We start from the raw sequence: 23,584 nt of genomic DNA on the forward strand, positions 1-23,584 counted from the left end.
ACCCGCTGTTTTGACATGTTGTTCTAAACAGCTGAAGATGAAAGGGTGTTGGGAAAATGGTCTGTCTTTCTGAGGGCTCAACATACACATAACAGAACTGCATAGACAGTAAAGGTTCCATATGCACCCTTAGGACATTTAATTACCTCCAGCTAGGCAACAGGCTTGTGTCTGTGCCAGAGTTAGTGAAAAGCAGATGACCTGTTCAGAACGGTAGAGAGAGGACCTTCACTAACTGAATTTAGGGAGTTCAGTCAAATGACATAGTTTTGGACATGTGTTCTGTTTGCGACAATTAATATTTTATTAGTACGTTGAGGGTGAGTGCAGTGTTGAGTGCGAGTGTGTACATACAGTAGAGGCTCCTCCTGGGCTATGTGGCCCAGGGTCAGGGACAGGAGGCAGGCCAGAGCAGAGCAGTGACAGACTGAACACTGCTGCTGAGGACTGACCTTCCCCAAGGCTCTCTCCACACAGTACAGCCACCAGCTGCTCTTCTGCTCTCCTCTCCACACTCCTTTATTTCCCTCTTTCTCTCTCGTTCCCTCACTATCTCATTCTCTTTCTATCTTTATGTTTCTCTCCATCTCTCCTTTACGCTTTCTCTCCCCTCCGTCCCTCTCTTTACATTTTCTTTCTCTCTGTCTCTCGCTCTCTTTCTTGCTATCTCAATCTCTCTCTATATATCCATCTTTCTCTCTCGCCTTTTCTTTCTCCCTGCATCCAGTGACCCCCCCCCCCCCCTATTTCCCTGCCCATAGCTGGGGTGTGTCCCAGTTGGAGACTCGGAGGGCTAGGGGGTTAGAATTTCAAACTTCAGCCCTCCCATGCACATGTGCTGTCACTCAATTGCCTCTGCACACACTGCCCAGAGAGAGAGAGAGAGGGAGAGAGACACACAGGGGGTTTGGATTTGAGACATTTGGTTCCATTGCCCAGTACTGTCAGGAACCCTGAGTTTCTCTTAAAACTGGTTTGAGAAAGAGGATCCACCGTGGTCATTGGGTACAGTACGTGTTGGGGTTCGTTGAGAAGATCGCATGCTGGCACAGGAGATGGCATCAAGGGGGTTGGCAGTGCTGTGTGTGCTGGTGGCTGGCCTTGGTCAGGTAGGAAATATCATACTACTTTGAGAACTGCGGTGTCACTTTATAGACTTCATGGCCTACACTTTCTTAAATCACACAGAATTGGAACCATTTCAACTTCAGGCTATAATATATATGCCATTTAGCAGACACTTTTATCCAAAGCAACTTATCTGTGCATACATTTGACATATGGCTGGTCCTGGGAATCGAACCCACTACCGTGGTGTTACAAGTGCCATGTTCTACCAACTGACCCTTTTMTATTTTCTCACAGTCTGCTTGTCAGACTTTAACTTGGATGTATATGTGTTATTTAAAGCAGTTTAAATGTGATTTAAGTCGTTTTAGCTGGGTTTGTTCTATATGTTCTATATATCTATATTCCACAGTGCAGGAGTTAGGGGTTAACAGTGGTGGGACAAACTTTTAACTGTTTATTTAGTAAATCTATGGTTTATATTTGAATTTATGAAATATGCTTTGTTTAACATAACAAACTGATTTTCATCAATATAAGTGATAAACATCATGTGAAGAGGTGAACGTGGCTATTGGCTAATCTAAACATTTCAGAACCGCTGTAGATCAGATGATGAATACTCTTGTAAACGACCAATGAATGCTGATGTTTTATACATCAGGCGGAAATCGGGGCTCCACTGTTAGCAGGCTTGTCATCAACACCATTATTAGACACATAATGGATGACATTGTAAACAGACATTTTACAAACATAACTTCAAAACTCATTCAGTCACTAGGGCTGTTTATACATGTAATGGAACCCAGGTTGGAGACTTAGACAATTGGCCCTCAGTAACCTCTTCTGTTGAATGGCCTGAAATCATTATGGATGTTGCAGGTTTGCAGCTAATTCATTTCCAAAAGTATGGATAGCAACACTTCAAACTATTTTTTAAGCAATGGCTTTGAATTGATGATGGCAAAGTGTGTAGCCTACTGTATATTTTTTATAATGACAAAGTTCTGAAATGGGTAAGGGCAACTATCTGAGTCACATTTTCTTTATTCGTGTATCCAATTCGAGAACCACATGGTAAAYGACATCAGCTGTAGAAGATGGTCGTAATAGATCATTGAAACAGCCGTGGGGAATGCCAGTCAGTCACAGTTTGCCGCCGGCCATCGGCCATGTGTCTTACTGTGATTTAGAGGAACAGGTATGTGATGACGCAACCTATGGGGCTTAGCTTGCATCACAAAATGTGTAATCTGAAAGTAATACACTTTAAGTACAAACATGTCCTGAACACCAGGACCATCAACAATGGACTACAGCCCAATGCCCACTCTACACTTGAAGGCCCATACATACAGTGGGGCAAAAAAGTATTTAGTTAGCCACCAATTGTGCAAGTTCTCCCACTTAAAATGATGAGAGAGGCCTGTAATTTTCATCATAGGTACACTTCAACTATGACAGACAAAATGAGAAAAAAAAWTCCAGAAAACCACATTGTAGGATTTTTAATGAATTTATTTGCAAATTATGGTGGAAAATAAGTATTTGGTCAATAACAAAAGTTTATCTCAATACTTATGTGATATCCCGTGTTGGCAATGACAGAGGTCAAACGTTTTCTGTAAGTCTTCACAAGGTTTTCACACACTGTTGCTGGTATTTTGGCCCATTCCTCCATGCAGATCTCCTCTAGAGCAGTGATGTTTTGGGGGTGGGGGGGGGGGGGGGCAATGCAAATAGTCTGGGTAGCCATTTGACTAGATATTCAGGAGTCTTATGGCTTGGGGATAGAAGCTGTTTAGAAGCCTCTTGACCTAGACTTGTCACACCGGTACTGCTTGCCGTGTGGTAGCAGAGAGAACAGTCTATGACTACGGCGGCTGGAGACTTTTTTTAGGGCCTTCCTCTGACACCGCCTGGTATAGAGGTCCTGGATGGCAGGAAGCTTGGCCCCAGTGATGTACTGGGCCGTACAAACTACCCTCTGTAGTGCCTTGCGTCGGAGGCGAGCAGTTGCCATACCAGGCAGTGATGCAACCAGTCAGGATGCTCTCGATGGTGCAGCTGTAGAACCTTTTGAAGATCTGAGGACCCATGCCAAATCTTTTCGGTCTCGTGAGGGGGAATAGGTTTTGTCGTGCCCTCTTCACAACTGTCTTGGTGTGCTTTGACCATGTTAGTTTGTTGGTGATGTGGACACCAAGGAACTTGAAGCTCTCAACCTTCTCCACTACAGCCCCATCGATGAAGAATGGGGGCGTGCTCGGTCCTCCTTCCTGTAGTCCACAAACATCTCCTTTGTCTTGATCATGTTGAGGGAGAGGTTGTTGTCCTGGCACCACACGGCCAGGTCTCTGACCTCCTCCCTATAGGCTGTCTCGTCGTTGTCGGTGATCAGGCCTACCACTGTTGTGTCATCGGCAAACTTAATGATGGTGTTTGAGTCGTGCCTGGCCGTGCAGTCATGAGTGAACAGGGAGTATAAAAGGGGACTGAGCACGCACCCCTGAGGGGCCCCTGTGATGAGGATCAGCGTTGCAGATGTGTTGTTACCTACCCTTACCACCTGGGGGCAGCCCGTCAGGAAGTCCAGGATCCAGTTGTAGAGGGAGGTGTTTAGTCCCAGGGTCCTCAGCTTGTTGATGAGCTTTGAGGGCACGGTGGTGTTGAACGCTGAGCTGTAGTCAGTGAATAGCATTCTCACATAGGTGTTCCTTTTGTCCAGGTGGGAATGGGCAGGATGGAGTGCAATAGAGATTGCATCATCTGTAGATCTGTTAGGGCAGTATGCAAATTGGAGTGGGTCTAGGGTTTATGGAATAATGGTGTTGATGTGAGCCATGATCAGCCTTTCAAAGCACTTCATGGCTACAGACGTGAGTGCTACAGGTCGGCAGTCATTTAGGCAGGTTACTTTAGTGTTCTTGGGCACAGGGACTATGGTGGTCTGCTTAAAACATGTTGGGATTACAGACTCGGACAGGGAGAGGTTGAAAATATCAGTGAAGACACTTGCCAGTTGGTCAGCGCATGCTCGCAGTACACGTCCTGGTAATCAGTCTGGCACTGCGGCCTTGTGAATGTTGACCTGTTTAAAAGTCTTACTCACATCGGCTGCGGAGAGAGTGATCACACAGTCGTCCAGAACAGCTGGTTCTCTCATGCATGTTTCAGTATTACTTGCTGATGGATCGTCGGAGGGCATAGCGGGATTTCTAATAAGCTTCCAGGTTAGAGTCCCGCTTGAAAGCTACAGCTCTAGCCTTTAGCTCAGTACGGATGTAGCCTGTAATCCATGGCTTCTGGTTGGGGTATGTACGTACGGTCACTGTGGGGACAATGTCATCGATGTACTTATTGATGAAGCCAATGACTGATGTGGTGTACTCCTCAATGCCATCGGAAGAATCCCTGAACATATTCCAGTCTGTGCTAGCAAAACAGTMCTGTAGCTTAGCATCTGCTTCATCTGACCACTTTTTTATTGACAGAGTCACTGGTGCTTCCTGCTTTAATTTTTGCGTGTAAGCAGGAATTGGGAGGATAGAATTATGTAATCTATTTCAGTAATCTATCTGTGAGTGGACCGATGTGAGAGACCTAACACCACAGAACAAGATCCTTCATACCTGAGGATCCTAGTTACTCAGGTTACATACAGCACATCAGATAACTATTTTAGCTCTGTGTGTAAGTTTAACCTATGTGAGTTTGAGGTGTTACAACCCAGTGAGTGGAAAGTGGCTGGTGAGATTTCACAAACACCTACTACATCTACCCCAATGGGAGGAAGGCTGTGTAGTTTTTGAGGATATCCCTGGGAAAGAAAGAGGGTTGTGTTGCCTACAGAGCGTGGGCTCTGTTCATAGAGGAGGTCATGTTGGCCAGCAGCTGTTCCCAGATGCGTACTTGATGCCATTTGTGCTGCTCAGTAATCCCCGCAGCGGAAAGAGGAGTCGGTCACTCCCTAAACCATGAAATCAGGGACAAATCCGTCCATAAAGCAGCAGCTGGGGGTGCTGAGTTCATGCTCATTGGAAGAAATCACTCAGTACAGCTGCTCAGCGTCTGAATCACAGGCCTGTTCTGTCTGTGTGGATGCTTTCTGTTTTACACAGACTTGGGTTTCAGGAACAGGAAGGGCCTCCACTACAGGGGCAGAATCAACATTAAAACCACTATGCCAGTGCACTGTTACCAGAAATTATCTTTCCCAATGGCTCTTTCCCAATTCATATTTCCTTGATTGCTGGCATCCACTCTCCTCACCTCTTTCTCAAAGATCTGAGTGGAGGGGCCTTGGATCTCCCCCTCCAATGTGAGGTGAGGAGAAAGGACACGAAGATGAAGGAAAGACAAATTAGGAAAGAGACAATGTTGTAACAGGCTTTGGTGTTACCTCCATTTTCCCCAGCTGAGTCATTGACCAATTAGTGACCCTTCAAAGGATAGGGTCTCTCTCTTCATGTTGTTAGAAAACAGGTTCCATTTAGTCTTTGTGTTCATGTTCCATTCACCACAGATGTGACAAACATTACATGGAAAGGAACAGGAAAATACATTTTTGAAATGGGACACTTGTTATCCCATCTCATTCAGAGCACCTGATGCCTTGCATCAAAGGATGTTTTCTCTCTGACACAAAAGGTAATGTATTTTCTTTTGAATGAGATAAGGGAATGGCAGTGGCAGACAAGGCCGATGGAACAAAAACAGCAGTGCTAATGGACACGGTAATGGTCTCTCCTTGGACTTCTATCATGACCCGCTGAAAGAGGACTGACCCTGGAGCAAAGAAGGGGTAGTGGTGGAGGTGGTGGTGGTAGGGGTGGTGGTGGTGGTAGTAGGGGTGGTGGTGGTAGAGGTGGATGGTGGTGGTAGGGATGGTGATGGTGGTGGTAGGAGTGGTGGTGAGGGTGGTGGTGGTAAAGGTGGTGGTGGGAAGACTCCTGAGCCAGAGCTGGGAGAGAGAAATAAAGGTGACATCATGAGCTGAGGAAGTGGTTTTGGTCCTGGTACAACCTCCCTCAGGTTTTAATAAAATTCCACTCCAAATTAACAAGCGCTATTTTCACTCCCACACTCTGGGAGCGGAGTCCTAAGTAACTCTCACCGTCCCCATTAGGTCAGCATTCATGAAGCTCAGACATCTGCTTCTGTGAAACCCTGGCTCGTACCCCCAAAAATAGGAGGCCCAAGAAGCCATAGCTGAGGGGGTGGGAAGCGAGGTAGATAGCTRCTCATTACAAGACAATGAATGAGCCTTTGGAACAGTGACGGAGGGGGACCATGAGGGGAACAGTGGCACCTGTCTGACCCTCCACCCCATGGCCAGAGGGATTGTCAGGCATGCTGCTTGCATTCTCTCCCTCTTCCCCTCCTGCTCATGCTGTGGCACTCTGGCCAGTTCACATACACACACTGTACCTCCACTCAGCTAGCACATGGCTGACTCAGGGGTCTATTTTATATTCTATTTTAGAGAGGCAAGTCTCTAAAGCTATGACTTACTGTTCGAATCCGTAACAAAGCAGACATAGAATTTGGAACTCTAGCAAGAGCATACTGTAATTCTAAAAACCTTATGTTTCTGTCTAGATATGTATGAGTAACGGTAAATATCTGTGTCTCTTGCACTGACTATGACCCTAGGACCAGCTGCGGTAAATGGAGTGAATTAGGCAAATATAAGTGTTTTATCACACAGCAGCAACTACTGTAAACCAAAAATACACATTTGAAACAGAGTTACTACTCTCATGACATACCTCATACAGTTGGTGCAAGCTTGTAACAGCTTTGAAGATATAAGGGAAGGGTATCAGTCATGCTCCCCCACCATGTCATACCTATGGGTGTGTGTGTAACTTTTTTTCTCTCTCTCATTTTCAAGGCACTTGTTTTTTGTTGTTGTTTATCATTTGAAATCCCTCCCCTGACTGAGCATCCTTGACTCAACAGCATGAATTTGAATAATTTCATCCTTGGATACTATAGTAGACAACGGCATAATGTTCTATCTACCAAGCTTCAGTAAATAATTGTCCACTCCATGGGACAGATGTTGGTCTCTTAGCAGCTAAGTTTCATTCACAATATGCAGGATCTAAATGAGTCTGAGAGATTGGCACACTTTCAAAGCTATTTTTAGAGACAACCGAGAGTTGCCAAGGGTCCTTGCTGCTGGCACTACCCATGACAGTCTCCCTTCAGCTCCTCAGTGTGGGGTCAGTCTGAGCAGTAGTTTCGTCACAGCAACCGATTAATACGTCGAAACGTTGCCGCAAACCTTTTGACAGTAAACGTTATCACACACCGCGAATAAGATCCTGGATGTTTTGATTTTGAAATACACAGTGATTTTGAAATACAATTTATTGAGATACTCTGCATAGTTGTATATCAAGCTTGGTGTTGACCTTGATATCAGCAACACTGACCGCAATAACACATCTGTTCTGATACTTTAACTTCCCCAATACGTTTGCCAGCTTACTCCCTCCTCTTGGCCACGTCATTAACCAGGCTGCAAATCAACACAAATCAACAATTGAAAGGTTGTGTATAAAGTATGATCTGGTTTGGTACCGCGAGACACAGTACCAATGTCAACAGCAGACTCATAGAAAAAGGTTCCTTACCCTACCTACCTACTTCAGATCACAGTCCCACCTACTTACTTCAGAACGCAGTCCTACCTACCTACTTCAGAACGCAGTATTCCTCACTGTGTTAACGGGGGTGTTGACCCCCAAGAGACACCAGGCAACTGCTGGCCACAGGGTGAGAGGCCAAGGTGTAAAAGTATCTGGGAAAAAGTCCCTAAAACAGTTAATGTTGGTGAGAAGAAAGAGGAGGCCTGCTGTCCTTCACCCTAGCTGTCAGAGGTGACTGGTGCTAATTGGTAAGATGACTCCTAGGTGTAGCCCAGTCACTGCTGAACTGGAAAAGAGATGAAGACATTACGGAGCCCTTCTGGTTTTGTTTGCCACCCAGATGGAGTTGAGACCACAGGAGATCAACACAATGATGTTAACTGTGTCTGTCTACCGATCCTCTTCAGAATGTAGCAGGCTCTTTCCAAATTAGACCTCTAGCCCCATTCAACAACCTGATCTCACAAAACTAAACAGGAGCACAGGGGTCAGTTCTGGTTCACAAGGCTAGACCGCAACATCTATTTCTCTAATTCTGATAGTGTATATGCTATTATTTTACTTTAGTTATTCTTCCTGAGCTGTTGTTGTATTCAATCAAAACCAGTAACCCCACAACAAAAAAGCCTGTTTGAATTCATAACTTGCCGAGTAGAGCGGTTGAATCAGGAATTCAACAGGAATGTAGTTTCACTCTTAACCGCATCATCCAGTTACAGATTTTGATTGAACAGGGCCTTTGGCCTCTGACTGGCCGTAGCTTGATCTCTGATCTGTGATCAGAGCGGTAGTGGAAGGTGAGAAGGATTTGCTGTCTAGACTGGTATGTGAGTGTAAACATCTCTGTATGAGCGTAGGCAGGGCTACACCAGTGGCTTAGGGTCGGGGTCAGGAATATAGAGCACTCTAAGATTAGTCTGCTCCTAACTCAGCCTGCACATGGCACTCCCAGTTGACATTCTCCTCAGACTGTATGCTACAGCAGCGTGACAAAGTGCCAGTGTGCCATATCTCCAGGCCTAAGGGACAGGGAAGGGCCACCATGTCCCAATACACAATAGTGATTCAATCTAATACTGTATTCCACATATCAGTGTCTTTATGTATGGAAAGAGTCACGTGAGGAATGGGCCATGGTCAATGTTCCATRTTCTGTTTAGTTGTATTAACATGTTATTACTCTGAAATTACAAGTTCTTACTACAGACTTCATGATTGACGATGAAAAGCTGAATGAGAACAAAAAGTGTTATTTTTATATAGGCAATACTTATCTGCCAATGACCGTGATCATGTTGTTACCACTAAATGCTGAGATTTTTCTTCTGAGGAGTGACGACAGGCGGTGTCTTTCTTAAGGAATGTGTGTTTGAATGTGTGTGTGAGGAATTCTGTCATCAGAGCGGATTCGTAAGGTGACCCCCCAACCCCTAGTCAGGTGCAAAGTTGAACATAAAGGGGAGTCTGTAAATGTGAGAAAGAGAGAGGGTGGGAAAGCACAGGAACTAAATCCATAGGTGACAGCTGGTGTGAGTGTGTCTGAGTGTGTCTGAGTGTGTGCTTGAGATAAAGGCAGAGCGTGCGTGATAGAGAATGAGAATGAACATGAGAGTAATTGTTTTCGGCAGGCATAATGGGACCCATGTCGTCCAAAAAGTTATACTTTTGACTCATCGGACCATAGAACATTCTTCCAAGAGTCTTGATGATCATCCAGGTGCTTTTTGGACAAGATGGGTCCCATTATGTCTGGTGAAAACCAAACACTGCATTCCACAGTAAGAACCTCATACCAATGGTCAGCATGGTGGTGGTAGTCTGATGGTTTGGGGATGCTTTGCTGCCTCAGGACCTGGACGACTTGTCTTAATAGAAGGCACCATGACTTCTGCTCTGTATCAGATAATTCTATAGGAGAATGTTAGGCCATCCATCTGTGAGCTGAAGCTGAAGCGCAGCTGGGTCATACAGGAAGACAATGATCCAAAATACAATCAATTCTACATGAAAATGGCTAAAAAGAAACAAATTTGAGGTTTAGGAATGGCCTAGTCAAAGTCCAGACCTAATCCCAATTGAGATGTTGTGGCAGGACTTGAACCCCCTGTCGCTTAGWTAAAGCAGCTCTACATGGAAGAGTGGGCAAAATTTCCCCCACAGCGACGTGAGAGACTGATCAACAACTACAGGAAGCGTTTGGCTGCAGGCATTGCAGCTAAAGGTGGCACAACCAGTTATTTAGTGTAAGGGGGCAATTACTTTTTCACACAGGGAATTGGGTGTTGCATAGCTGTTAATTAAATAAATAAAATAAGTAACATATTTTTGGGGTCATTTGTAAACTCAGGTTCCTTTTATCTAATATTAGGTTTTGGTTGAAGATCTAATAACATACAGTATCAAAAATATACAAAAGTACAGAACATCAGAAAGGGGGCTAATACTTTTTCACGCCACTGTATGCATACTGTATCTGTATTCTCAGACGTGAAATCCATTAGATAGGCTAGGGGTTAGGGTTAGGAGTTAAGGTTAGGGTTAAGTTTAGGAGTTAGGTTAAGGTTAGGGTTAGGGATAACTAAAAGTGTTAAGGTTAGGGGAAGGGTTAGCTAACATGCTAAGTAGTTGTAAAGTAGATAAAAAGTAGTAAGTAGTCGAAAAGTTGCTAATTAGCTAAAATGCTAAGGTTGTTCCAACCATCCAACCACCCTACTTTTGTTTTTTCCTTAAGTAACCATCTGCCAAACGTTACATATCATACTAATTTGAGCGTCCAGGATTTACATTTACTAAGTCTACGAGACCAGGCTGGATTGTAGGTGCCAGGAGAAACCGGTTTGTGTCAAGAACTGCAACACTGCTGGGTTTTTTACGCTCAACAGTTTCCCGTGTGTATCAAAAATGGTCCACCACCCAAAGGACATCCAGACAACTTGACACAACTGTGGGAAGCATTGCAGTCAACATGGGCCAGCATCACTGTGGGATGTGTTCCTAATGTTTGGTATACTCAGTGTATGTCTCCACACTTAGGCTATTGAGGGATTCAAGACAATGTTTTTTTTTTATTGATCTCAGATTCTGTCTGTCATTGTAAAAGTAGCCTGTCATTTAGATCATTTGTGAGGTAAAGTCTCCAGTCATCTAAAAATTTTCCTGGACGCTAGGATACAAAAGAATTGTCCCCATGTGTGCAACTTATGCAAGCACCTTGCTATATTACAAAGGTGATTTCTTCTCATACGTTCCGGTACTTCAGAGCACCCCCCTCTCAGGCTCACTTTTTGTTTCCGGAACCTCCCAATTTACAAATTAAGCGCTGGAGATGTAGTGTGTGAAACCTGAACCCATGCCTCTCCACCCCCTCACCCACTTTAGGGACGGGGCAGGGTCACCATTCAACCACCACCAGGCCACAGAGAGAGGCCAGCTGCTGCACCCCTCACCAACTGATATTAGTAGCTACAACACGACTACCAAAAATATACAAATGTATTTGTGTTCTGTACTCCTTGACATGAAGAATGTGAATCATGATTTCAATGACTTCATTCATCCAGAAATGTATGGCCCTCACTCAGACCATCTAAATGGAAGTTGTCATTGAATGAATTGTGTATAACGGCTCTCTTAAATGAATCCCATTCTGTTGCCCCCAGGTCGGGAGCAGTGGCCAAGCGGGCAGGGAGGACCTTAACCCAGCGGCCCTGTATCCATGGAGACAGAGGAGCAGTGGGGGTCTGAGCAGGGTGAAGAGAGACTGGATCATCCCTCCAATCAGGGTGCTGGAGAACAGCAAGCAAGTCCCTGAAAACCTGGTCCAGGTACTGAATCACGACATCTCATCTATACTGATGTTAGGGCCTCTATATTGTACACATTAACTGATAAGAGTGTTGGCTAAGTGACTACAACGTAAATGTTAGGGTAACACTGACACTTTTCGGTCCAGCGAAATTGATCTTACCTAACATGGTATGTAAGATCAGTCACATGTGATCAAGACAACCTACTGCTCTCAGACTAAAGTGAACATGGTTATTGTCCAGACAGACAGCCCTTTAAACTGAGCATAAAAGAGCCACGCTGGCCTCGCTGACCTCCAGAACCACGAACCAGTTATGTGCTGTTGCTCTCCCTCTCTGTTCCCATCAGTGACCACATTCACATCTGGTACTCTATGTGCTGTTCTGTTCAGTTCGCTCTCCTCTCACCCTTCCAATGAGATTCTCACCCAGCCATCCTCCTGTGTTGTTTGTTCCTCCAGATCAAATCAGACAAGATTTTCACTGGAGAAGTGATCTACAAGCTGGAAGGACCAGGGGTTGACCAGGACCCTAAGAACCTGTTTGAGATAGATGATAAAACAGGCTGGATCAGGAGCATGATTCCCCTGGACAGAGAGAAATACAGAAGCTTCACGGTACAACTCACAGGAGAGACATTAGCACTATTGCCTTTGACACGTAAATTATACTATGTCACTGCAGGTCAGCCAGAACCCTTCTTTTGTTTGGGTAACAAGGAATGTCACATGACATAATAGCATGTTATTCAATGTTAGCATGTCATTCAATGTTTTTCAACTAAAGGTCTACCAATGTGATTTTGTTAAATTGACTGTCTTGGTTGAGCGAGAAGGGAAGTATGTTACTATAGTGGGTTGTTTTCTTCGCAGGTCTACATGAGCAGCTGAATATAGATCCAAATCAATCACAGTCAATAAGCTGAGAATTGTGTAAGAACAGCAAACACTATGAATGAAAAGAGGATGTCGAGAAACATATGAGTAATGTCCTGTTTCTGTTCTCTACAGCTGAAAGCCTTTGCCCTGTCGCCCAGTGGAGAGAGACTGGAGAATCCCTCCACCATTGAGATCGTAGTGCTGGATCAAAATGATAACCGGCCCAACTTCTCCCAAAAAGAGTTTGCTGGGTCCGTTTATGAATTCTCYGTACCAGGTAAACACATRCATCACCTACACAYGCTGTGGATGTACRCRMAGTCGGTACACAAAATGCCAACTGATTGGGTAGTGAACTGAGAGAGTGATTGATGTTGTTTTAACAGGCACATCTGTGATGTCTGTGACTGCGACTGATGCTGACGACCCAACCACAGACAACGCTATCCTGAGCTACTCTATCATTGACCAGGAGAGCATCCCGCCTCTCCGCATCAATAAGACCATGTTTGGCATCAACAACGAGACAGGGGCCATTTACACACGAGACGTGGGTCTAGACTGGGAGGTAGGGGCTCTTCCTTTGTCTTTTCATTGACCCATTATTTAGGTCATGCCCTTTCTGGTTCAACAGAAGCACAAYATTTTGAAAGGTGTTTGAAAGRAAAAACDAATTCATGTMAAATAATATRCTGTATGTGCCATAMATGACTGTGAACATCTGTGCATTCCTTACAGGTGGTTAAAGGTTTTAGGTTGAAACTGCAGGTTGCTGACATGTCAGGCATGGGGTTAACCAGTCTTGCCAATGCAGTCATACATGTGACTGACATCAAYAACAATCCCCCACGATTCTCCCCAGACATGGTGAGTTTCACTGTTTAATCTCTCAGAAGCTGTTAGCTCCCTTCCATCAATTGACTTTTATCAGATGATATAAACGATATGGACACATCATTCAGACCAGCTTCAAAATATAGACATGCACATTCACATGTGTTTATATAAACTAAACACAACTGCTTTGTGTCTCTTTTTCCTGAATACAGTACACTATGTCAGCTGTGGAGAACAAAGTAGACTTCGTGATTGGCTGGGTCAACGCCACAGACAATGATGAGCCAGGGACAGGAAACTGGGAGACAAAATACACCATCGCCAAGGGCAACCCCTCTAGGAACTTTGCCATTCGCACAGACCCTGTGACCAACGAGGGTATTCTGTCAGTGGTGAAGGTAAGYTATTCTCCATCCGGCAGGAGGACGGGAGGGAATGTGTGGGGGACATTCTGGCTCCATGTTAGAATGACAAACATGACAATCAGTTCATCCAGTTTATATAGAGCCTATATAGAGTACAGAGCATGTGTTCACACACAGTGGTCAGAGCCAGGCCTTGATACATGACACTGTTACCCCATCTAGTGGTGACTAACTATCCAAGTTGTCTTTCAAAACCTCTGCCTTTTTTTTATTGCAGGCTCTGGACTACGAGTCCCAAGAGGTGTATACTCTGACTCTGACAGTGGAGAATGTGAACCCTCTCAGCATCAAGGCCCCCAAGAACCCTGTAAGCAGTGCCACAGTGGTGGTGACTGTGGTGAATGAGAACGAGGCCCCACGCTTTATTAAAGACCCCATAGAGATCTTGGTTCCTGAGTCTGTGGTGCCTGGCACCGTGCTGGCCAGTAACATTGCCTACGATCCTGATAATGCAAAACTCAAGTAAGATTGGTGCACTGGAGAACTCTTTAATTTGTGTTTACACTGAATATATAAGAATATAAGTTTATATACTATCTGTATCTATAAGGAAATGAAAACATTGCTGTCATTTCAATCAGGTATGACATACTCAGAGATCCTGAGGGATGGCTTATAATCAATCACGAGACTGGAAAAATCGCAGCCAGGAAACCGTTCAATGTCCGCTCCCCTCACGTCAAGAACAACATTTACAATGCAGTCATCAGAGTCACAGACACAGGTGAGTATCCCGAGTTAGTCACTGCTTCACCTCACATAACTTGAGACATCAGGTCAAGCAGGAAGTGACAGTGAATAATGATGTCATTTCCTCCTAGATGCTGGTGGAATCTCGACCACAGCGTCTCTGGTGATCACGTTGTGGGAGACCAATGACTTCCTCCCTCAGCTGTTCCCCCTGATGGGGACGGTGTGCAGCGAGTCAGGCCGGGAGACATCTGGTCTGTTCCTGAGTGCWGTGGATGAGGACCTGCCCCCTCATGCTGAACCCTTCACCTTCCACCTGCAAGACATTAATGTGTCTGCCAACTGGACCATCATACAGGTCAATGGTAAGGACTATATATAGCAAGGACAGGACTAGATACTCCTAAAGTCCATGCAGAATGGGTTATGGAGTAGTACGCTATGTCTTCTCATTCCATCTCCCTCGCCCTCTGTCTGTGTTTGTGTGTCGCTCTCTCTCTCCAGAGACTCATGCAGCGCTGCGACCCCTGGTAGAGCTGGAGACAGGGGAATATGCTGTCACTGTGTTGGTGACTGACTCTGGCACCCCTAGTCTCGGTGCATATGCTCAGGTCAATGTGACTGTGTGTCCGTGTGGGAAAGACGGTGAATGTAAGACCGAAGCTGCTGCCATATTCGGAACACGAGTTGGTGTCAGCTTCATCGCCTTACTGGTCATCATGGCCAGCATCGCACTCCTGCTATGTAAGCTATACCTCATGTAAACCCTCACAACACCTGAACAAAGCACATMGCTACATGAACACACACATTTYCCCAAATGTTTCTGTGCAGTGAGATGGGTCTCTGTGTTCYCAGTGTTGCTRCTCCTGGCTGTAGCCGTGGGTAACTGCAGACGGCATCATATGAAGAAAGGAGAGGGGCTGCTGGTGGGGGAGTCAGACGAAGACATCCGTGACAACGTCCTGAACTATGACGAGCAGGGTGGTGGAGAGGAGGATGAGGTCAGACATAACACGTTACAGCTGGCAGAACCAAGTTATCTGGTGACAATATCGCCTCTCTTGTCCTATAGACACTTCATATTCCTCATCCTTTACTCTCACTAGAATGCCTTCAACATTGACCTACTGTGGAACCCAGTGGATGTGGGACCACTCCCAACATCCTTCTACCCTCCCATCTCTGGCATCCCCAGGGGAAAGCAGCCACTCAGGAAAGACTACCCAGACAACCTGCCCTCCCCCTCATATCCACGGAAACCCCCAGCGGACCCCACTGACATTGAGGACTTCATCAATGATGTGAGAAAGGTTTCCATCATGGCCCTGGCCTATTGTTTTAGACAGTTGAAATAAGAACGGTCCATATCCTCAGAGAGAAAATAAAGTATTTCTTGCCTATTTGTGTCTCCACAGGGCCTGGAAGCAGCAGACCATGACCCCAACGTCCCGCCCTACGACACAGCTCTGATCTATGACTACGAGGGTGATGGCTCCCTGGCAGGCAGCCTGAGCTCCATTGCCTCAGCCAGCTCAGACGGCGACCAGGACTATGACTACCTCAACGACTGGGGACCACGCTTTAAGAAACTGGCCAACATGTACGACCCACGCTAAGGAGACTGTCTGGTTATTTAGCGACCAGTACATTTACCGTAACTTTATCCTCAGATGCCATCTATTTTCTCCTAAACTCCACCCAACTCCCTATTCTTCATCATACATCCTCCCTCTTTTTCTTGAAGCTAGAACCTGATATCATCCTCTCAGTGTAGGACAGGGTAGGATTTTGACTGATTGGCAGGGGTTTAGAGTAGATCTGTGTTCCTATTCCTTCATGTTTCCAATTGTCTCCGGCAGTGCATGAGCTCAATTCTTTAGGCTCTTTTGACACTACATATTGTCCTCCTCCAATCCCTCTCTTTGCAACTGTAAAGGTCACCATTGTCATTTTCAGGACTATCATGGACAATGATATTCTCCTCACAGTTCAGCGAGTTTCTGACCGGCTTGATGAGACAACCACACAGCATTCTGCGGCATATGAATGGTTCACCTTGTGCTGAGTGGTATGCGTGTGAATGGCGAAGGGAGGGAAGGAAACACATGGTAGAGCATACCAATGAGAGAAGAGAAATATGCACTGTAGTCCTCCAGTCAGTCAGTCCATAGAGCCACTTAAAACCACAGTGGCCTTACCAGTCAGGTGTGTTGTCTTGAGGTTTCTCTAATAATTTTTTGTTTGTGTTTTGTAGAAAGCTTTTTATGTGGGAGGAATGTAGAGAAAGGTTGACCATGTACTTGAACAGTGATAGCAAAAAGGGCTAAGCATGCTATAAGGGAAACAGAACATCTGTGGGATTGTACCCATGTCTGGTATTAACTTTTAAATACTGTATGTGACCACTACCATTTGAAAACATTGAGGTTAGTGTTAAATTCCTTTTTTATAAATATTTTGTACATATATTTTCCATTTCTTTAATTTAGTGTTCCCCTAACAATATTACATTAATCCTCAACTCCTAAAACAAAATCCACTTGTGAGGGCTATACACTTGTTTGATAATTTGTTAATTCTCCTGCCATTTCAGTTTGACACCTACAATTATAACATTTGAAGCCAATAACCAATGCCATTACATTTGAGGAGATATGGCTTGGTGAACAGTTTTCCTTCCAACATAATGCAATACTCAAACTCCTGTGAGAACCAATGGTTTGGATGTGACATTTTTGTTTTCTTGATTGACATGTATAAATTATTTACTGACATCTTTACATAATACATAAAAATGTTTCAAAGCAGTTCTCATATTGCTATTCATTTATAAATACTCTAAATAGAGGACATTTTCTTGAAGTCATATTGAAGTTTGGAAAACAGAACACAAGATGGCGCTGGCAACTCCAAGGACAGTTGAAATAAAGCTTTATTTAAACACCCCTGAGCATCACAGGGATTTTGGAGCGCAGTTTTACAACTCAAGGTAGGATTCTGCCCATAATACAATGAACTGCATATCCACTGCAGCAATGAGCAACCTTTATTGGTACACCATTTATGCCATGCTAAGGCTGACCCAGACCATGCGTCAAACAGAAGCATCCTTTTCAGTGCCACTTACCCAGAGTATTGTTGAAATACTCTGAAAATATAAAAAAGGGCCACCAAATGTTCCCTCTAAGGAAGTGAAAGAGGAACCTTGGTCCTAAAAGGTCTATGACTACACTGTTCCTCACCACTAACAGATACACCTCGTCTAGTTACACCTCACTGTAGTGGATGGACATTGATCAACAAACTGAACTGATATCCACCAGGAAAAGCAGGTGAGGTGGCACTTAACTGTTTATAGTGATTTGTGTACTGGAAACTCGCAGCCCCACAGAGAGGTGCTCTCGTCCTCCTACATTATATTGCTGGAGGAGTGTGTGTACAGATTCCTGCAGAGGAGTGTTGAGACYGACCGGGTCATACAGGCCTCAGGTTCAGATGTTCATCATTATCGTCCTTCCTACGAGGAGGTGGGCGTGGCTCATCATCCTCCCCTGTGTCCTGCTTGTCCTTCTCCGCTTCGATCCAGCTCTGAGGGGCAATCATCTTCTTGGGCCCGTGGGGAGGGGGTCCCAGCAGAGCCTCGATGTCCTCATAGTTCACCACTTCCCGCTCCAGAAGAGCATTAGCCAACTGAAAATACACACAGAGAAAGACAGTTAGCCAATTGTGAATGCAAAGTTATGTTTGACAATGGAACACAATGCATGATGAGTGTTTAAAGATGGTAGATATGTAGACACCACATCACACAAAAATATGACTAACTAATGTGGAATGAGGATCTCACCATTATCAGCTTGTCTCTGTTATCCAGAAGCAGTTTCTCGGTCTGTCTGTAGGCACGTGCTATCAACAGCTTAGCTTCCTGCAAGAACCAAAATGCAAGGCATACTTCACAAGGTTATCTCCAATGAACAGAACTACAGGTAAACTTACAACAGGGAAATCTACTACTTGTACTGTTTCGTCTCTAAAGTGTATTTGGGCAGGTGCAGACTTACGTGGTCCATCTGCTGCTGGAGGCCCTGACTGAAGGGCCTGCGTCCGACAGCCCCCTGCTCCACCGTCTCGGGGAAGGACACCTGACCCACACTGGAGGACATGCCATACTGCTTCACCATGGAGTAGGCCACACGAGTCACCTTCCGCAGGTCATCCTGGGCACCTGGCGCAGAGACCAACACGTCTCACACACTGAATGCTATAGGTGTGTGTATGTTGTGATGAATGGTCAGACTCCCTACCTGTGGTGACCTTGTTGAAGGTGATGGCCTCCGAGGCTCTTCCTCCTAGAGCCATACACATCCTCTCAAACAGCTGTTCTTTGGAGAACAGGTACTGGTCTCTGGGCAGGATCTGGGCAAAGCCGAGGGCAGCGTTGGTCCTGGGGGCAATGGACACCTGGCAAACAAGACAACCAGTGAATATATCACCTTTGTACAATATATGGCTATCTACCATGTTTTTGGTCCTGTTCAATTCTCCATAGTATTCAACAATATCGCATTGAGCAAAGACACACTGACAGTGGATAGACAGCTATGGAGGTGGTGTGTCACCTTCATGAGTGCCTCTGTGTGCTCTAACAGCCATCCAACCAGGGCATGGCCAGACTCATGGAACGCTACAATCCTCTGCTCCTCTTTGGACAGGATCTTACTTTTCTTCACACTTCCTGGACACACAAATGCAGAAAGTCAATAAGGGACCCGAAATCAATCTCTACCACAACTTTGGCGGGTGAGTTCCATGGTGGCAGACATTCATAGACATCGTCGTGACCTCGTACCGGCTAGGACTCTCTCCACAGCGTACTCAAAGTTGAAGGTGTCGATGGACTTGTAGCCTTCCCTGGCAGCGTGCAAGGCTGCTTCGTTACAGATATTAGCAATGTCTGCCCCTGAGAGAGTAATACACAATCCCGTTAGTAAATCCATGTATTCTGAAAACTGTGAGCCTATGTTCCGCGACAGCGTACAAGAAGGTGAATATAGTTGTTTTAGCGGGGTGCTATTTAAGCAAAAAGGCCMGAGGAGGTGTGGTATATGGCCAATATACCACGGCTAAGGGCTGTTCTTATGCACGATGCATCGCGGAGAGCCTGGACGCAGCCCTTAGCCGTGGTATATTGGCCATATATCACAAACCGCAGAGGTGCCTTATTGCTATTATAAACTGGTTACCAACGTAATTAGAGCAGTAAAAATACATGTTTTGTCATACCTGAAGTATATGGTTTGATATACCATGGCTGTCAGCAAATCAGCATTCAGGGCTCGAACCACCCAGTTTATAATAGTCTATGTGTGTGTTTATTTTAATTTAAAAAAAATATGCCACCTTTATTTAACCAGGTAAGCCAGTTGAGAACAAGTTCTCATTTACAACTGTGACCTGGCCAAGATAAAGCAAAGCAGTGCGAMAGAAAACAACAACACAGAGTTACACGTGGGAGAGTGTGTGGGAGAGACCCACTGAGTAACTTCAGCCATGTGTGTACATACCACTGAACCCTGGGGTGAGCTCTGCCAGACGCAGGGAATAGCTGCTGGSTGGGTGGGTGAGCTTGAGTATCTTCAGGTGCTGCTCGTAGATCTCCTTCCTCTCCTGAAATGCACAAGGAGAAGGAAACAGCTCATGCACACTTAATACGTTGGAGATCTTCTGSACATAGATACTGTCAGAGGACMGGGCACTGTACCTGCAGAGTGGGGAAGTCRATAAATATGTGCCTGTCCAGTCTMCCTGGTCTCATGAGMGCATTGTCCAAAATGTCCGCCCGGTTTGTGGAGGCCAGGACWATCACATGGTCAGTAGTGCCCATTCCTATTGGRRRAWSRKWAWWAAMMRKWWWWWARKKMMAAMMAWKKKKTKKWRWAKMSMMAAAWWRMMMKRRRWWMKSWWWWTWWKKTCCMCCMMMMARAWAYWYWWAMMYYYWCRYMWGTYAKKWWWRAKARAKWGATWRMYRWSMSKRASRAASKRRMRRSWAWYWWTTKKWKWAMCCYWAWYYYSGKTWAMYYMRRAMMAAMCCCCYYCYYMMCMWYCMWYYYCMMCMRSMRKYKRWTKRRGGKYYKSYYYTYCYYYGKKKTYSRRRARSCMRRMMWKKTWWTKGRRSSSYTYYTTYCCMMMRSMWYMAWYYYMWYYWWKKWRRMSRWKSMRGGGGSYYSGGSMMSKSSCYYYTTKRAMMRRMYYCYYMMCCYKGSMRSMMCMARRMCYKSMMYTWMMRRMMRAARWWWMYTTWWTWKYKYTKWSWYKTKSTMYMCMYYKYRSWSTYYTYTKKRSAMMYTWAMYKRWTWMYKRMTWKRMYTYCKRWTKGRARMAAKKSCAAWYYTWMCCCCMAWKRMYTYCMMMAAMYYMRRRSCYKSCMWYGSCMRGRARGGSMMCYKKKSCYYYKKKGSCMMMRSCYTKGSCMRRMRRRKYYTTYCMMMRSCYKGGGGSCCMMRSMRSMRGGRRSCCYTWRGGRMYTTKGSCCCCMRSKTKRRGKWMCYKKYYKGGSMMYKSCMARRRRRAWYMRKGGKYMRKMARRMMMYKRWKKWMCTKKTKRMMWTGSYWAWWAWCMWYMMMMMWAWWCMYCTYTWYAMATTYRCCCTCTTACCTTCAAATAGTCAACAAACTCCTTCACCTCCATCTTTGCCTCGTGCATGCCCGCCACATCTTTGAAACTCACACCCTTCCCAGACTTGCCATCCACGATAGTGAACTTGGCCATTTTCAGCTGGTTCTGTCGAGCACATCACATATGAGCATGAGAAACACAACAAAATGGCTAAGACCATTAGCAAAGGAAAAACAGTTCAACAGCCCCTACTTACAAATGCACTGAAGCCGCCCTCTTTTCCACCCATGCCAGCCAGTCGGAAAATATACCACAGGATTGCCACCCCAATGGCAGCCATTCCAAGAGCATAAAGTGCACTGTGACAGAAACAGAGACAAAAGCAGTATTGTACCAATGCCATGGAAATACATATTACATGTTGAGGTATAAACATATTACCTAACCATGGCACCCATGTGATATTCATTCTTGCATGATCACATCACAGATACATATGTTGGTTGAGAGTCAGGTACTCACTTTCCAAAGAAGCCAGTGCGCTTGTAGGAGACTGGTATCCTGTCCTTGGCGTCAATGTTCAGCTCCTCTTCTGCAGCTCTGAGCTTCTCCTCAAATTTGTCAATGTTGGCCACCTGCATACGGTACATCAGAGCCAGCCTCTGCACACAGACGGACGGAGGAAGCGTGTCAAGGGGGGCATATTTCACTGAACATCATCTAGATTCCTGTGCTTATAAATAGATGACATGGCCATCACAACATTAAAGTGGGAATGGAATGTAATCAACATTCTAAAAGCTGAGGGGTATACTACAAAGTAGGATCAATGCGTCAGCCAGCCAACATTGATAAGCAACCAGAAATAACTATTGATTTTCTGGTTCATTAAAAAGATACATTTAGATATGCGTTGTCATTTGTTGAATCAATTAGACCAAGCTCATCTTTCTAAAAAAATATCTGAATATTTAGGCAAGTTAACTGGCTAACCCCTTGATTCTGATTTGTAGTATACTGTACATCAGTGTCCAGATTCTAAAATGAGGAAAAGGAACGTACAGGCCTTCCGAAGATGACTGCTCCAGGGTGGAGGTAGATTTCCACAATGTCACTCTCCGGGACCACCTGCACACGAGAYACCTCACCCTTGGCCAGCATCTCATTGACAAAGTCATTCCAGGAGATGTTTCCCCCGCTGGTATTGATGGAGTTGAGGAGGCTCATGACCAGGGCGATGATGAAGAGAGTGCGCAGACGTTCCCTGTACATCTGATCCTCTTGCTCCCGCCGCTTCTTCTCCTCTGAAAGACAATGGGGAATTAAGAGGGGCAGCTAACATCTCACCTGTGTCATCATGGCACAAGATAGCTAGTATAAAGGACTGTAGCCTGAATGCAATGCTGTGTTGAGGTTTCTTACTGACCTTCATCTTCCTCTGGAGTTTTTCCCTTGGGTCCATCACTGTTCTTTTGATCTTGTTGTTTAGACTGAGATGTGCTGAAATAATTTGTGGAACCTGCAATGATAGGTTACGAGTCAGTGTCAGACTGGGAGATATTAGATCATCTTCAAATTAGTGGGTGGGGTGGCTGCTTACCTAAAATATTCCACAGGCCAACAGGGTTTTTGAACAAGCTGTTCTTGATCAGTAGCTTACTTATTGCAGTCAATCTGGGACTCATGGGTCTGTGTAGCAGTTGCTGGAGAAAGAAGTGGTAACATAATATTAGACTAGGACCTTTTCCTGTTGCTCACAGTTACAGTAGCTAAGTACATAACAGAGGAGTGGCATGACYATTGTGATATAAATGACAGTCAGCTATTGTCATGCTGGAAACAAAGACAGGCAACTAACCTGAATGAGTCCAGGGTTGAGGCCATTATGTGGTTGAGTCACAAATGGACGAAGTGAGCATGATAATATTTTACAGTTCATACATGTCCATTGCTGCAGTTTGGCGCCATCGTTGTTTGGACGCTTGTTGACAAATTGACAGTTGTTGCGTCCCGACACGGTCCATATTATGGTCTTGTAATTTCTACAAGAACTGGCACGTCGCAGAGCTGCCATTACACTGAAAGCTAGGCTACCTAACGTTCGCACAGGTTAGATACAACCACAGTACAGCTGGCTAGCTAATAAAACTGACATGGTCACCATTAACAGTGCATTCACTACCTGGCTAGCAAACGTCAGTAATGACAATAGGCTTTCGACCTTGAGATTGCAGCAGTGGTCAGCGCGGTATTGTGTTATAAAAAACCGAACTACATAGTTAGTTAGCTGTTGTTATTCAACAGGACAAGTATAATAAAGATGGTTTGTTACATTAAAGACATATCACTCCTTACACTGATCCGTCCTCAGTACATGTACAACTCTCTATGTATCTTAAACGACAAGGTTTCGTTCACAAATCCTTTGATATTCTCTGAAATGTAGATGTACCCATCATTCTGTTTTGGTAACTAATTTGAAGCAAGGTCAGTGAATTAAATAGGTAAAATTCCTTGTTAAGCTGACCACGAGAGCAAATAAGCACATACATATCCTGACGCACTTAAAAAGTGTTTGCTGATGAACCCCGAACTTTAA

The 23,584-nt window shown here is 45.0% G+C and overlaps 2 protein-coding genes across 2 annotated transcripts; one reads left to right on the forward strand and one right to left on the reverse strand.

Annotated features, from left to right (window-relative positions):
* Positions 1 to 956: 956 nt before the first annotated feature.
* On the forward strand, positions 957 to 16,280 carry cdh15 (cadherin 15, type 1, M-cadherin (myotubule)). The gene is made up of 14 exons (XM_024001218.3): positions 957 to 1,109; positions 11,390 to 11,554; positions 11,998 to 12,153; positions 12,547 to 12,691; positions 12,801 to 12,982; positions 13,153 to 13,281; positions 13,464 to 13,649; positions 13,894 to 14,138; positions 14,258 to 14,400; positions 14,498 to 14,731; positions 14,871 to 15,110; positions 15,225 to 15,370; positions 15,476 to 15,670; positions 15,785 to 16,280. Exons 1-14 carry the CDS (start codon positions 1,041 to 1,043, stop codon positions 15,983 to 15,985), a joined length of 2,436 nt encoding a protein of 811 aa, XP_023856986.1. The 5' UTR covers positions 957 to 1,040; the 3' UTR covers positions 15,986 to 16,280.
* Positions 16,281 to 17,342: 1,062 nt separating this feature from the next.
* Positions 17,343 to 23,337, reverse strand: spg7 (SPG7 matrix AAA peptidase subunit, paraplegin). Its single transcript, XM_070447378.1, has 15 exons — positions 22,844 to 23,337; positions 22,586 to 22,688; positions 22,412 to 22,504; positions 22,048 to 22,289; positions 21,508 to 21,647; positions 21,242 to 21,344; positions 21,006 to 21,150; positions 20,131 to 20,255; positions 19,934 to 20,036; positions 19,219 to 19,329; positions 18,989 to 19,104; positions 18,674 to 18,830; positions 18,431 to 18,594; positions 18,217 to 18,294; positions 17,343 to 18,059 (listed from the first exon to the last, which is right to left on the reverse strand). Exons 1-15 carry the CDS (start codon positions 23,057 to 23,059, stop codon positions 17,844 to 17,846), a joined length of 2,112 nt encoding a protein of 703 aa, XP_070303479.1. The 5' UTR covers positions 23,060 to 23,337; the 3' UTR covers positions 17,343 to 17,843.
* Positions 23,338 to 23,584: the final 247 nt, after the last annotated feature.

Source organism: Salvelinus sp. IW2-2015, linkage group LG15 (assembly GCF_002910315.2).
Source record: "Salvelinus sp. IW2-2015 linkage group LG15, ASM291031v2, whole genome shotgun sequence".
NCBI classification, from domain to species: domain Eukaryota; kingdom Metazoa; phylum Chordata; class Actinopteri; order Salmoniformes; family Salmonidae; genus Salvelinus; species Salvelinus sp. IW2-2015.